Source organism: Aethalodelphis obliquidens, unplaced genomic scaffold, assembly GCF_003676395.1.
Source record: "Aethalodelphis obliquidens isolate GAN/ISIS:26980383/991018 unplaced genomic scaffold, ASM367639v1 scaffold5, whole genome shotgun sequence".
Lineage (NCBI taxonomy): Eukaryota > Metazoa > Chordata > Mammalia > Artiodactyla > Delphinidae > Aethalodelphis > Aethalodelphis obliquidens.
The window spans coordinates 3,296,841-3,309,551 of record NW_020837949.1 but is presented as its reverse complement, the minus strand read 5'-3'; the positions used below and the strand labels follow the sequence as shown (position 1 = coordinate 3,309,551).

General features: G+C 41.5%; 1 protein-coding gene across 1 annotated transcript in view; it reads left to right on the top strand.

The window, feature by feature from the left end:
- Positions 1 to 12,711, top strand: part of DPP6 (dipeptidyl peptidase like 6) — a 772,535-nt gene that overhangs the window by 452,252 nt on the left and 307,572 nt on the right. The window contains exon 4 of the mRNA XM_027101408.1: positions 2,351 to 2,445. Coding sequence (XP_026957209.1) covers positions 2,351 to 2,445 — 95 coding nt within the window. The remainder of the gene's footprint in view (positions 1 to 2,350; positions 2,446 to 12,711) is intronic.

The following is a 12,711-nucleotide window of genomic DNA, read 5'->3' as shown; positions in this document are numbered from 1 at the left end:
GGGGGGGTGGGGGGCCCGGGGGCCGGGGCGGGCGCGGCGGGGGGGCCGGGGGGCGGGGGCCCACGGGGGGGGGGGCAAAAAAGATGAGAGGCCCGCGTACTAAAAAAAAAAAAAAAAAAAAAAAAAATGAAGGTTAAAGGAAAAGACTTTCAGATGAAACAAAGTTAAAAGAATTGGTTGCCAGCAGATTCATATAATCAGAAATCCTAAAGAAAGTTCTTTATGAAGTAGGAAAATGAATGATATCTGATGGAAACTCATATTTTCGATAAAGAACAAAAAGCATCAGTAATGGTAAATAGTGGGTAAATGCAAAGAACAAATTTTTCTTTTTTTACTTTTTCTTCTTAATTTCTTTATAAACCATACTATTGTTATAAACAATAATTATAACATTGTCTTGTGGAATGTATAATGTATGTCGATGTAATACACATAACAGTTATCACAGCATGGGACCGGATGTGGACCTGAAAACTGGACAGATTTCTATATTTCATGAGAAGTGATACATTATTAACTCTTTGTAGATGCTGAAAAGTTGAGTACATAGTATAATCCCTAGGACAACCACTAAAAAAAGGCAAAGAAATACAGCTAAAAATAGGGAAATTAAAACCGTAAAAAATGTTCACAAAATAATACGAAAGTCAGGAAACAAGAAAGAGGGAAACAAGAAGTAGAGGAGAAAAGTAGAAAACAAAGCCCCGTGAAAAAAGTTATAGACCAAACTCAGCCATATCAATAATTTCATTAAATGTGAATATGGTACGTTTACCAGGATAGACCATATTTTGGGCCACAAAAATGTCTTAATGAATTTTAAAAGACTAAAATCATGTACAGAATATTCTTTGATCCAGTGAATTTAAATTAAAAATCTATAAAAATAAGAGGACCAGAATAACTTTACATATTTGAAAATTAAACATGTTTCTAAATAATCATTGGACCAAGCAGACTTTTCAGGAAAAATTAGAAATAATTTGAACTGAATAATACTGAATTCAGCATATCAAAATTTGTGAGATGTAGCTAATACCATGCATAGAGGAGAATTTTTAGCTTTAATAGTCTTATTAAAAGGATGGAAAATCAAACCAAAGATCTAAACTTCCATCTTAACAGACTAGAAAAAGGAAGAGAATATTAAAGGCAAAGCAAGTAGAATAAAGGAATAAGAAAGAAAAGAATGTAATTCTGTGGAGTAGAATTTAAAAAGCATAGAAATGATAATACCATTGGAATTAATCCAGTCTGCACAGTGTTTTTCATTCATCAACTGATTATCGTGTGAAATTTCTTTACCTTCAGACTGGCTCAGTGTCATCCCCTTCACTCAGAAAGATAGTATTATTTTCTTTTTAAAAATTTTTTATTGGAGTACAGTTGCTTTACAATGTTGTGTTAGTTTAAGATGTACAGCAAAGTGAATCAGTTATACATACACATATATCCACTCTTTTTTAGGTTTTTTTCCCATGTAGGTCATTACAGAGTATTGAGCAGAGTTCCCTGTGCTATACAGTAGGTCCTTGTTAGTTATCTATTGTATATGTAGCAGTGTGTATTTGTCAATCCCAATCTCCCAGTTTATCATTTCTTCTTCCAATTGTGTGCCCTGTCTCTCCACTTGCAATCCTTTCAGAAAGTTTACTCTTTCATTTGTAGTATGTGTACACACCACACACACACACACACACACACACCCCTACATGCCTACATATATACCCCTACATGCATACTATTCAGGGGGATTGCTCCATTAATTTTCTAAGGGGATATTTGAAATCTCTGTTGAGTTACAAAGGACAAGTGTCACTGAGGATACAATGTATAGAGCCAAAGATATTCATGACAGTGAAACTGCCAATTCCTCCAGGAATAGCAAAGGAAGCTGTGGACCAAATGAAAATAATTTTGCAGGATATGGTATGCATGTGGACGTATACAGATTTCACCCCAAAGTTTCCAATATAGGAAATCAGTCCCCTTAGTACCAACTATCTCCGCCCCTTATGGTAGCGGGTTTCTTAATCTGCTCTGTTGTGTCCACTCTATGTGTCCTACCCAAGAAAAGTCTAGAATGTTCTAAAGATTTTATGTGTGTATATGCTTGTGCTTTTTATGTCAGTGTGCAGACTATGAGAAATGATTCAGAGAGAAGCTTCACATGCAGTTATATGGAGAGGAGCATATTTAAAGGACCCATTTCACCATATTTAAAGGACCCTTTGATGAAATGCAGGATATACTTTTGTTGGAACTAGTCAGTTCATTTACCTGTGTCCATCAAAAGCTAGTGAGTTCCTTGATGTTTCATGTTTCTGTTTTATTTCCTCTCTTGTAGATAAAGAATTCATCTACAGAGAGCAGAAAGGAAGTGTGATACTGCAGAATGTTGAAACAAATACTTCTACGGTGTTAATAGAAGGCAAAAAAATTGTAAGTACTCTCTTTAATGACAAGGATAATTTCAGTTTTCCCGCCTTCAAGTCAATAAAGCAGAAAATGACTTTAGGTTTCAACTTTTCATATAGCCAAGCAGAAGCAATAAACTTGTAATACTACAGGCTGAGCAGCTACAGATAATGTGAAATTGAAACCACACTAATTTAATAAGATGAAATCACCATTTCTCTGAGTATACGGGAAATTTCTCTGCAGGTGTTGGAAACAAGTGTTGCATATCATATATAATTCAAAGATAAATCCTAAGGCATTTGCACATTTACAGAACAATTGTAGTAATTCAGAGAATACTTCAGGACTGCTTGCACGATCTCATATTTTTTAAAAATGCATCTTAAAGTGCACAGAGAATATTAATTTAGGCACTGACTATACTCGCTCTAATGACATTAAGTGATGTTTATGCTTTAGAACAAGTACTGAGTCGATATGAATGCCACTGCTTCATCGTCTGGGAAAACCTGTTTCCCCAAAGGTAATGGCGTTAAGATTTGGAGTCCATGTAACAGTTAATGATATTTATTAAAGAATTGACTGAAGTTATGTACCAGAAATCGATTTAAAGAGAATTAACTGTTTTTTTCATATATGTTCATGCTTATTTTTAGAAGGAATAAATCTTCAGCTTTAGGGAGTTGATCATTTTCTTGTCCAGTACATGGAGGAAATCAAAGGAAGAAACTAAGGCCAAGTATGTGTTAAAAGCAAGAATTAAAACAGGCCACGAATTCTCAATCAGAACCGTCAGAAGAAGCCTCTGATGAGAATCAGAAACATAGGAATCCTAGAATCCTGTGATCTGGGGATCAGAGACGATAGAAAAAATTAGCTGCCTGGTTTTACAGATAAGGATCCCGAGCCCAGTGTAGTGAGTGAGCTTTCCGGAGTCCTTGGGTGAGCGTTCAGGCAGGTCCCCGGAGCCTTGTCCCAGGGACAACAAGGGATGAAAGGATGATTCCATCTTTGCGTTGCCCTATCCCCTGTCCCACACAAATGCTGCCCTACCTTCTCAAGAACATGACACTGCTGTTTAAATACTCTTCCTTTCTTTTTGGTGTAGCGATACCTTTTTCTTTAAGAATAAACATTTTATTGAGGTTTAGTATGGGCTGGATCCTGCCCTTTACAGAGACTGTTTGCTGGCGTAAGAGAGGGCTAGCAAGGTTGTATGATGGTGTAATTCCCAAAGCAACAGGTATTGAATTCAGTAGTAGTCTGCAAAGTAGGACCCGACCTGGAAAGAATGAATGTGCCTGCATTTTTGCATTAAAAAATCATCTTTGGTAGAACGGCTCCTGTAAGAAAAGCTGATTCAACTCAAAAATACTGAAGTTGCAGAAATAGTTTTCTCATATTAATTGAAAGGAGAAAATGATCAGACCATTGCTGAGGGTAAGTACATGTTAATGCCAGGATGTTATCGATATTTCCCATAAGGATGTCAGTTTGCTGAAAGCAGGGTACTGTTGGTACAGCTGCACTTAGTAAGGAAATACAAGACTAGGAACAGCCTTCTCTTTCTCCAATCAATAACTTGTGACAGATCGTGTATTTTAACTGAAGTTGTTTTAGCCAAGTAATAAGGTGACTTCAGAAACCTCCTTAGGTAAAGAAAAAAGGAAGAGCTCATCTTGAAAATTGGAAGGTTTATTCTGTATGATGAAATTCCTTCTTAAAATGTCATTTATTCACTCACCTCAGAAACATTTGTTGAGAACCAAATGTGTACAGCCTGATTGACACTGTTCGTGATCATGCCAGTTTATTCTTGGCTCAAAGCTACACGTAAAGGCTCCTGTAAACAGACCTCAGACGAAGGAAAGAGAGGAAAAGTCATTGAGTGTCTGCATCATCATTTAGAACACAGAAGCTCTGGATTTAAGTTCTCTTGAGCCAGTTAAACTTGTGCTTCAGTTACTCCATCTGCAAGTTAAAGCTGATGGAATGATCCAGCTCTCTGTATTTTCATGAGCAAGTATTAAGAAGGGGAAGCATGATGTTCGGAAGGGATCACAGTCGGCCGACCCTCTGCTCCCGGGAGGATGAGTGGGCTGGAGAAAGCGGGCACACAGGGCAGTGGCTCTTGCCCGGTTCTGCCCGCCTGCCTTTCCGATGCTGGTTCCCTAGGTGGTCTCTCCTTATTTGAAACCTGGAAGCTTTGAGATTGTTTAAATGATAAAAGTAAGCTGAGGAAGAGGCTGTGCTACCTGTGAGGCCACCTGTAATCTTTAGGTTGATTTTTTTTTTTTTTTTTGTGGTACGCGGGCCTCTCACTGTTGTGGCCTCTCTCCCGTTATGGAGCACAGGCTCCGGATGCGCAGGCTCAGCGGCCATGGCTCACGGGCCCAGCCGCTCCACGGCATGTGGGATCTTCCCGGACTGGGGCACGAACCCGTGTCCCTTGCATCGGCAGGCGGACTCTCAACCACTGCGCCACCAGGGAAGCCCTTTAGGTTGATCTTAAAACAACCTGAAACTAGTGGAGACGTGAACATGAAGCAGTGAATGCCCAGGTCAGCAGAAGTTTAAAATAGTAACATACAATCTGACCTCTGACCTCGTTCTCTTTCCCCAGCCACTGAGAAGGACCGTCACACACAAGGTCGCACCAAGGTCCTCCAGCCTGCTGGCCTTGAGCATCCCCCTGGCTCCTTGGCTTCCGTGACTGGCTCTTTCCCGGGATGGACCAATGGAAGGGGAGGCAAATGAATGCAAACACTAGGCAATCCAGCACAAGGGCTTTGTACATCATTGATAATTATGCAAATGAGAGCTTGTGCTGTGCTGGGCTCACCTGGAAGGTTCTCACCTGCCCCCCCAAACAGCTTCCTTTGACCAAAAGGAATTCAGTCATCCCTTCTCACAGCTCCAAATGGTAGAAATCAGATCATGAAATATTTCAGAATACCAGAAACACTTTAAATTGTGAGTTCACATAGACATTTAACCTTCTAAGGCAATTCCATCCTGGTTCACACTGTTATTTGCATTTCTTTGTTTTTTATATTAATTTTTTGATGGTGAGATATTCTCAGATCCTTATTATTTGGTAGCATCTCATATTTGATGTGACATAATAATTGATTTTAGGAAGGATTTATCAAAATATCCTGGTCCCTTTTCCAACTTCTGTGTTTTTTTTTTTTTTTTTTTTTTTGCAGGATCCTCCCAGAGTGTTTTTGTTTTTTAGTTTTTATTTATTGGGGTATAGTTGCTTCACAGTGCTGTGCTAGTTTCTGCTGTAGAGCAAAGTGAACCAGCCATACATATACACATAATCCCCTCCCTTCTGGATTTCCCTCACATCTAGGTCACCACAGAGCATGGAGTAGAGTTCCCTGTGCTCTACAGCAGGCTCTCACTAGTTATCTATTTATACATAGTATCAATAGTGTGTATGTGTCAATCCCAATCTCCCAATTCATCCCCTCCCCCTCTCCCTCTTTGGTGTCCATACGTCTGTTCTCTACTTGTTTGTCTCTGTTTCTGCTTTGCAGATAGGTTCATCTGTACCACTTTTGTAGATTCCACACATACGTGTTAGCATATGACATTTGTTTATCTCTTTGTGATGTACTTCACTCTGTATGACAGTCTCGAGGTCCATCCACGTCTCCACAGATTTTTGAGGTGCTCCGTTAGATTTCTGCAGGGAAGGAAATCACAAGCACATCATCTCTGCATGAGCTCGGACATCTGCTGCCTGCTCAGTAGTCAGGCTCATTGGAGGCAGGTTCTAGCTGAATTAATTTTGTCTCTTCCACGGTGCTTGGCACTGTGACCTGTGCATAGTGGGTGCTCTGTAACTGTGTATTCTATGAATGGATATAAAAGACACAAAACCGAGGTGAGCGGCTTCCCTGAGCGTCAGTGTGGTGAGAGGTTTGAGGTGGTCCCTGACCCCGCTCCTCCCTGCCAGCACTGCTCTCTGCTCCACAGTGACAGGTCCTCAGGCAGCTGTGCAAGCTCTGTGTACCCCGTCCTTCCCCTCAGGAGCGTTGTCTGGATGACATGAGAGGACAGATGTAGAATGTGGGTGCAAGTCAGTGTGACTCAGGATGGTCAGGTGGACTGGAGGACCCGGGCAGCTCAGGGCTCAGGCACACAGGGTGACCCGGTCAGCAGCAGGGAGGGGGAACGGGCCTCCCTTGACTTCGAGCTCCTTCCCTGCAGGAGGTGTGTCTGGGCCGCCTCCCAGGGTGAAGCAGGGGCATTCTCTCCGATTTCTAAAAGTAAAACCTAAACTAACTTTCACGTGGATTACATACAGGCAGACCTCATTTTATTGAGCTTTGCAGATGCTGCGTTGTTTTGCATATTGAAGGTTTGTGGCAACCCTACGTCAAACAAGTCTTTTGGCGCCGTTTTTCCAACAGCATTTGTTCAGTGTGTGTCTCTGTGTCACATTTTGGCAATTCTCACAATATTTCAAACTTTTTCATGACTATTATATTTGTTATGGGAACTGTAATCAGTGATTTTTAATGTTACTATTGCAATTATTTGGGGGCACCATGGAGCACATCCATACAAGACGGAGAACTTAATTGAAAATGTTGTGTGTGTTCTGACTGCTCCACCAGCTGGCCGTGCCCATGTCTCTCTCCCTCTCCTCAGGCCTCTCTGTCTCCTGAGACACAACAATATTGAAATTAGGGCAAGTAATAACCCTACAAGTTCCTCTAAGTGTTCAAGTGAAAGGAAGATTCGCATGTTTCTCACTTCAAATCAAAATCTGGAAATGCTGAAGCTGAGTGAGGAAGGCGTGTGGAAAGCTGACAGGCTGAAAGCTAGGCCTCTTGCTCCAATCAGTTAGCCAAGTTGTGAATGGAAAGGAGATGTTCTTGAAGGAAATTAAAAGTGCTCCTACAGTGAACGCGCGAATGATGAGAAAGTGAAACAACCTTATTGCTGGCGTGGAGAAACTTGTAGTGTTCTGGATAGAACATCAAACCAGCCACAACATGGCCTGAAGTCAAAGCCTAATCCAGAGCAAAGCCCTAACTCTCTTCAAGTCTATAAAGGCTGAGAGAGATGGTGAAGCTACAGAAAAACACCTTGAAGCTAGCAGACGATGTTTCCTGAGGTTTGAAGAAAGAAGCCATCTCCCTGATATGAAAGTGCAAGACGAAGCAGCAAGTGCTGATGTAGAAGCGGTAGGTCATCCAGCAGGTCTAGCTGAGAGAATGAATGAAGGTGGCTGCACTGAACAACAGATTTTCAATGCAGATGAAACAGCCTTATGTTGGAAGAAGATGCCGTCTAGGACTTTCATAGCTGGAGAGGAGAAGACAATGCCTGGCTTCAAAGCTTCAAAGGACAGGCTGACTCTCTTGTTAGGGGCTAATGCGGCTGGTGACTTTAAGCTGAAGCCAATGCTCATTTACCATTCCAAAAATCCTAGGGTCCTTAAGAATTATGCTAAGTCTTCTCTGCCTGTGCCTCTATAAATGGAACAACAAAGCCTGGATGACAGCACATCTGTTTACAACATGGTTTACTGAATATTTTAAATCCACTGTTGACACCTACTGCTCAGAAAAGAAGATTCCCTTTAAATACTGCTGCTCATTGGCAGTGCACCTGGTCACCCAAGAGCTCTGATGGAGATGTACAATGAGATTAATGTTGTTTTCATGCCTGTGAACACATCTATTCTGCAGCTCATGGATCAAGGAGTAATTCTGACTTTCAAGTCTTATTATTTAAGAAAATACATTTCGTAAGGCTGTAGCTGCCAGAGATAGTGATTCCTCTGATGGATCTGGGCAAAGTCACTTGAAGACCTTCTGGAAAGGACTCACCATTCTAGATGCCATTAAGACTATTCATGGTTCGTGGGAAGAGGTCAACATCTCAACATTAACAGCAGTTTGGAAGAAGTTGATTCCAGCCCTCATGGGTGACTTTGAGGGATTTAGGACTTCGGTGGGGGAAGTAACTGCAGATGTGGTGGAAACAGCAAGAGAACTAGAATCAGAAGTAGAACCTGAAGACGTTGACTAAAATGCTGCAATCTCGTGATAAAACTTGAGCAGATAAGGAGTTGCTTCTTATTGATGAGCAAAGAAAGTGGTTTCTTGAGATGGAATCTATTCCTGGTGAAGATGCTGTGAAGATTATTGAAATGACAACAAAGGATTTAGAATATTTCATGAACTTAGTTGATAAAGCAGCTGCAGGATTTGAGAGGATTGACTCCAATTTCGAAAGAACTTCTACTGTGGGAAAAATGCTTTCAAACAGCGTTGCACGGTTGAGAAATTGTTTGTGAAAGGAAGGGTCAATGTGGCAAACTTCACTGCTGTCTTATTTTAAGAAATTGCCGGGCTTCCCTGGTGGCGCAGTGGTTGGGAGTCCGCCTGCCGATGCAGGGGACACGGGTTCGTGCCCCGATCCGGGAGGATCCCGCGTGCCGCAGAGCGGCTGGGCCCGTGAGCCATGGCTGCTGGGCCTGTGCGTCCGGAGCCTGTGCTCCGCGGCAGGAAAAGCCGCAGCAGTGAGAGGCCCGCGTGCCAAAAAAAAAAGAAATTGCCACACCACCCCACTGATTTCTTCCTTTTCTCTCCCTCCCTCCCCCTCCCTCCCTCTCTCCCCCTCTCCCTCTCCCCTTCCTCCCCCTCTCCCTCTCCCCCCCTGCCCCCAGAAGTGCATTTACAGTGGACTTAATGACATTGATTTCTCAGGGGCTGTAATTCATACAGAAACTTACTGTTATCTCTCCAATCCATCTAAAACATAATACACCAAAAATTCTCTGGAGGATGAAGTGTTAGCCTTTGCTTGAGATTCAAGTTTTTAAAGCTGAAATAGTCTTTGCAGATTATGTGATTCAAACCCTTCTTTTCTTTGATGAGGAAGCCAAGACGGTCCACAGACAACAGTGGCTTGACCTGCACTTCACGAGCTGTTGACCCAGCAGGCCCATTCAGTATAGCCCACTGTGTTACCTGTGATGTTCATCCTTTTTACACCCTCTTTACTGATAATACCAGCGGTAGCAAGGAGTGGTACAATGGATACAGTCATTCACTGTATTATTTAAATTGTTCCAGGTGTTTGGGAAAGCAACTTGGCAATATATTCAAGATTAATAAGAATATTTATGTCTTTTGACTCATTCCAGGGAATTTTTCATAAGTAAATTATCTAGAAAGTTTTTAAAAACAGTGAAAAGTACCTGAAACTGAAGAAATAAGTAAATAAAAATAAATAAAATACGATGTAGCCATTAAAATAATAGTTATGAAGGCTATAAAGTAATATGAAAAATATTTATGCTGTTATACTAAATAGACACAGAAGAATACAATATTAATACACTTCAGTTAACAGCTGTAAACATCAGCTATGTCCATTGAAAAAGCTGGGAAGTGAACAATGAACTCTGACAGTAGCTTGTCATGTTAGGTGGTGACATTTTGTGTATTATTTTCCAGTGTGATGATTTCCATAATTACTGTTTCAATGCTGTTTACTCAGTAATTTTAATCAGATTTTTAAAAATTCAGCCTTACATTTCAAAGACATTAGACTTCTTCCATTGATGAATATGTAAGAGCTGTAGATGGTTCCTAGAAACACTTGGAAGAGAAAACAAGTAAATTTAAAAAAACGCATCCTGTCATTATGCTTATGTCAGGTTTTCTCACTTTTTATGTCTTTACTTGTTTAATTACTAATCCACTTGTTTTAATTACTTATTTAAATTACTAGATTAACATTTAGCCTTTTTGTTTCTCTAATTTCTCTCTCTGATTTTATACAATCATTAGCCTGTGGAATTTGAATTTTATCTCACTCTCTAAAAATTAATGAATTCTGACTCCTCACAGGGAGAGACATAATTACTAGTATGATTAGAGCCATTCCAGAATCCAGGAGAGAAACAACAGAGGCCCTCTGGAAGATGTGCTTCTAATCTCAACCATATTCTTCCCCAAACTGATGCTGCCAGACCCACAGCTAGAACAGCATCTGTGGTGGCGCCAGCCGTGCCCAGCGAGCATTTCCACCCCAGGCTGACTGCACTTGGCACCCAGGTTAGAGCGAGGAAGGAGGAATAGCCTTGTGTGTGTCCATAATTCAGAGGGTAAACACTGGCACCAATGGTGCCCATTGAAATGTCTTATTTGGGCCACAGAGTAGTTTTTCACAAACTCAACATCCAGATTTCTGGCATCTCTTGAAAAACTGGAAGATCTGGCAGCAGCGAGACCTAATTCTCTCACAGATCCAAATCTGGCGGGTGGGGCAGGGAGCAGCTGGCCTGTCCCCATAGTTGACCACAAGCACTGACCTCTGACCAGACTGGCCTCAGGGTTTCAAACCCCCTTAGTCCAGGAACAAAAGGGTGGCCTAAAAAGTCAACGTCTTTTGCAAGAATGTTGTAGAAAGCTTTGGTACAGACTGTCTCTCTGTATTCTGTATTCGTTTCTGTGTCTACATGGTTCTGCCCACCCTCTTTGTCCCTCTGTGTTTTTCTGTTTTCCTCTGGTGTCTCAGATGATCGCTTTCATTTTATTCCTGATTTTTTTCTTTTACTCTTTTCCCCTCTCTTTCTCCCCTTTCTTTGTCTGCTTCTCATATAACAAGATAGGACAAAAACCAAAAGTATCTTTGACTTATTTTAGTTCTCATTTTCATTTCATAGGCTATTGCTTTTAATTTTTTAAATTGTAAGTAGGGCAAATCATTTTCAAATGATTATTTTCTTTTTTCTATTTAAAAAAATTTTTATTAAAATATAGTTGATTTACAATGTTGTGTCAGTTTCTGCTGTACAGCAAAGCGATTCAGTTACACATGTATGTATTCTTTTTCATATTCTTTTCCATCATGGCTTATCACAGGATGTTGAGTATAGTTCCCTGTGCTACACAGTAGGACCCTGTTGTTTATCCATCCTATATATACTAGTTTGTATCTGCTAATCCCAAACTCCCAATCCTTCCCTCCCCCATGTTTTTAATTTTTAAAGTACATGAGTAGCATACCTTATACTTACGTCTTTAAAAGACCTGAAAAGAAATAAAGTAGCAGCTTGATCTTTCTGGCCCCAAACATGCTGTTCTCTTTAGGTGAGGGGTGGCCTGATGCCACTGTCCTGTCACACCTGCATCTCATCATTTGACATTAAGGGAGAGTCTTCTCTGAGCAAGGCCCTGGGCTCCACGAGATGGGTGGATGGATACAGGATTTGTAAACCACAATGTTTACTCCTGGGAAGCTTTCAGCCCAGATCTAAAGGAAGTCAGAAGATCTAAATGAATGGAATATATTCTGAGTTGAGGTCCCGTATGGGATGGGAACAAGGTGAGGAAGGAGAGAAGGGTATTGGTGTCGACAGTAGTTGAGGGTGTGAAGAGGGAGCGTTCCAGCTGCCCCTGGAAGGCGAATGCAGTCTAGAGACAAGTGGGAAATGGCACCCTGGCAGCGTGAACAGGCGGAGTAACAAAAGTTCGTGGGTAAACCATGTAGCGAGTTGTCTTGACCTGGTGTAGCCTGACTGGGAGGGGCTCGGAAGGCTGGGGCTTAAAGGCCCAGGAAAAAGAGCAAGTCATCAAGTACTATTCTTAGCGGGCTCGTCTTTACTCTGTAGGAAATTGGAGTGGATAGGTTTTTCGAGGACAAGTGTGTGCTTTAGGAAAGTAACTCCAGACCAGTATGAAAGGGAATTTGGAGAAGAGAATGATTCTAGGCAAGGAGTCCCCAGGGGCTGCTTCAGGTCCAGATGAAGAGGAATGCAGCCCTGAATGAAGGCAGGAAAGCGGGGAGTGGAGTGGGTGTAAGTCTGAGTGTGGAGGTAGAATTGAGAACAAATGGTGACATTTTGTGTGCAGGCGGGTGAGACTGCAGCAGTGGTCTGTGTGATCTGGGGGTTTTGACCCTTGTTAATGGGAAGAGTGGCAATCTCAGAGACACGAAGTCCGGAGAAGTAAGGCGTGGCGGAGTGGAAAACCAGGGACACTTTGAGGAAGAGGATGCTGCAAGGTTTATGCAGGATAAATCAACTAATAATTGATATTTCAGTGCTTACAATGCAACCAGAATTATCCTAAGCACTGTACATATATCATCTTATTTAATTGAAATCCTTAGGAATCCTGTGAGCAGCAGTACTTTGTTACTCTTGCTTTGTAGATGAGAAAGCTGAAGTGTATGGAGGTTAAAATAACTTTTTCTCGGGCTTCCCTGGTGGCGCACTGGTTGAGAGTCTGCCTGCTGATGCAGGGGACA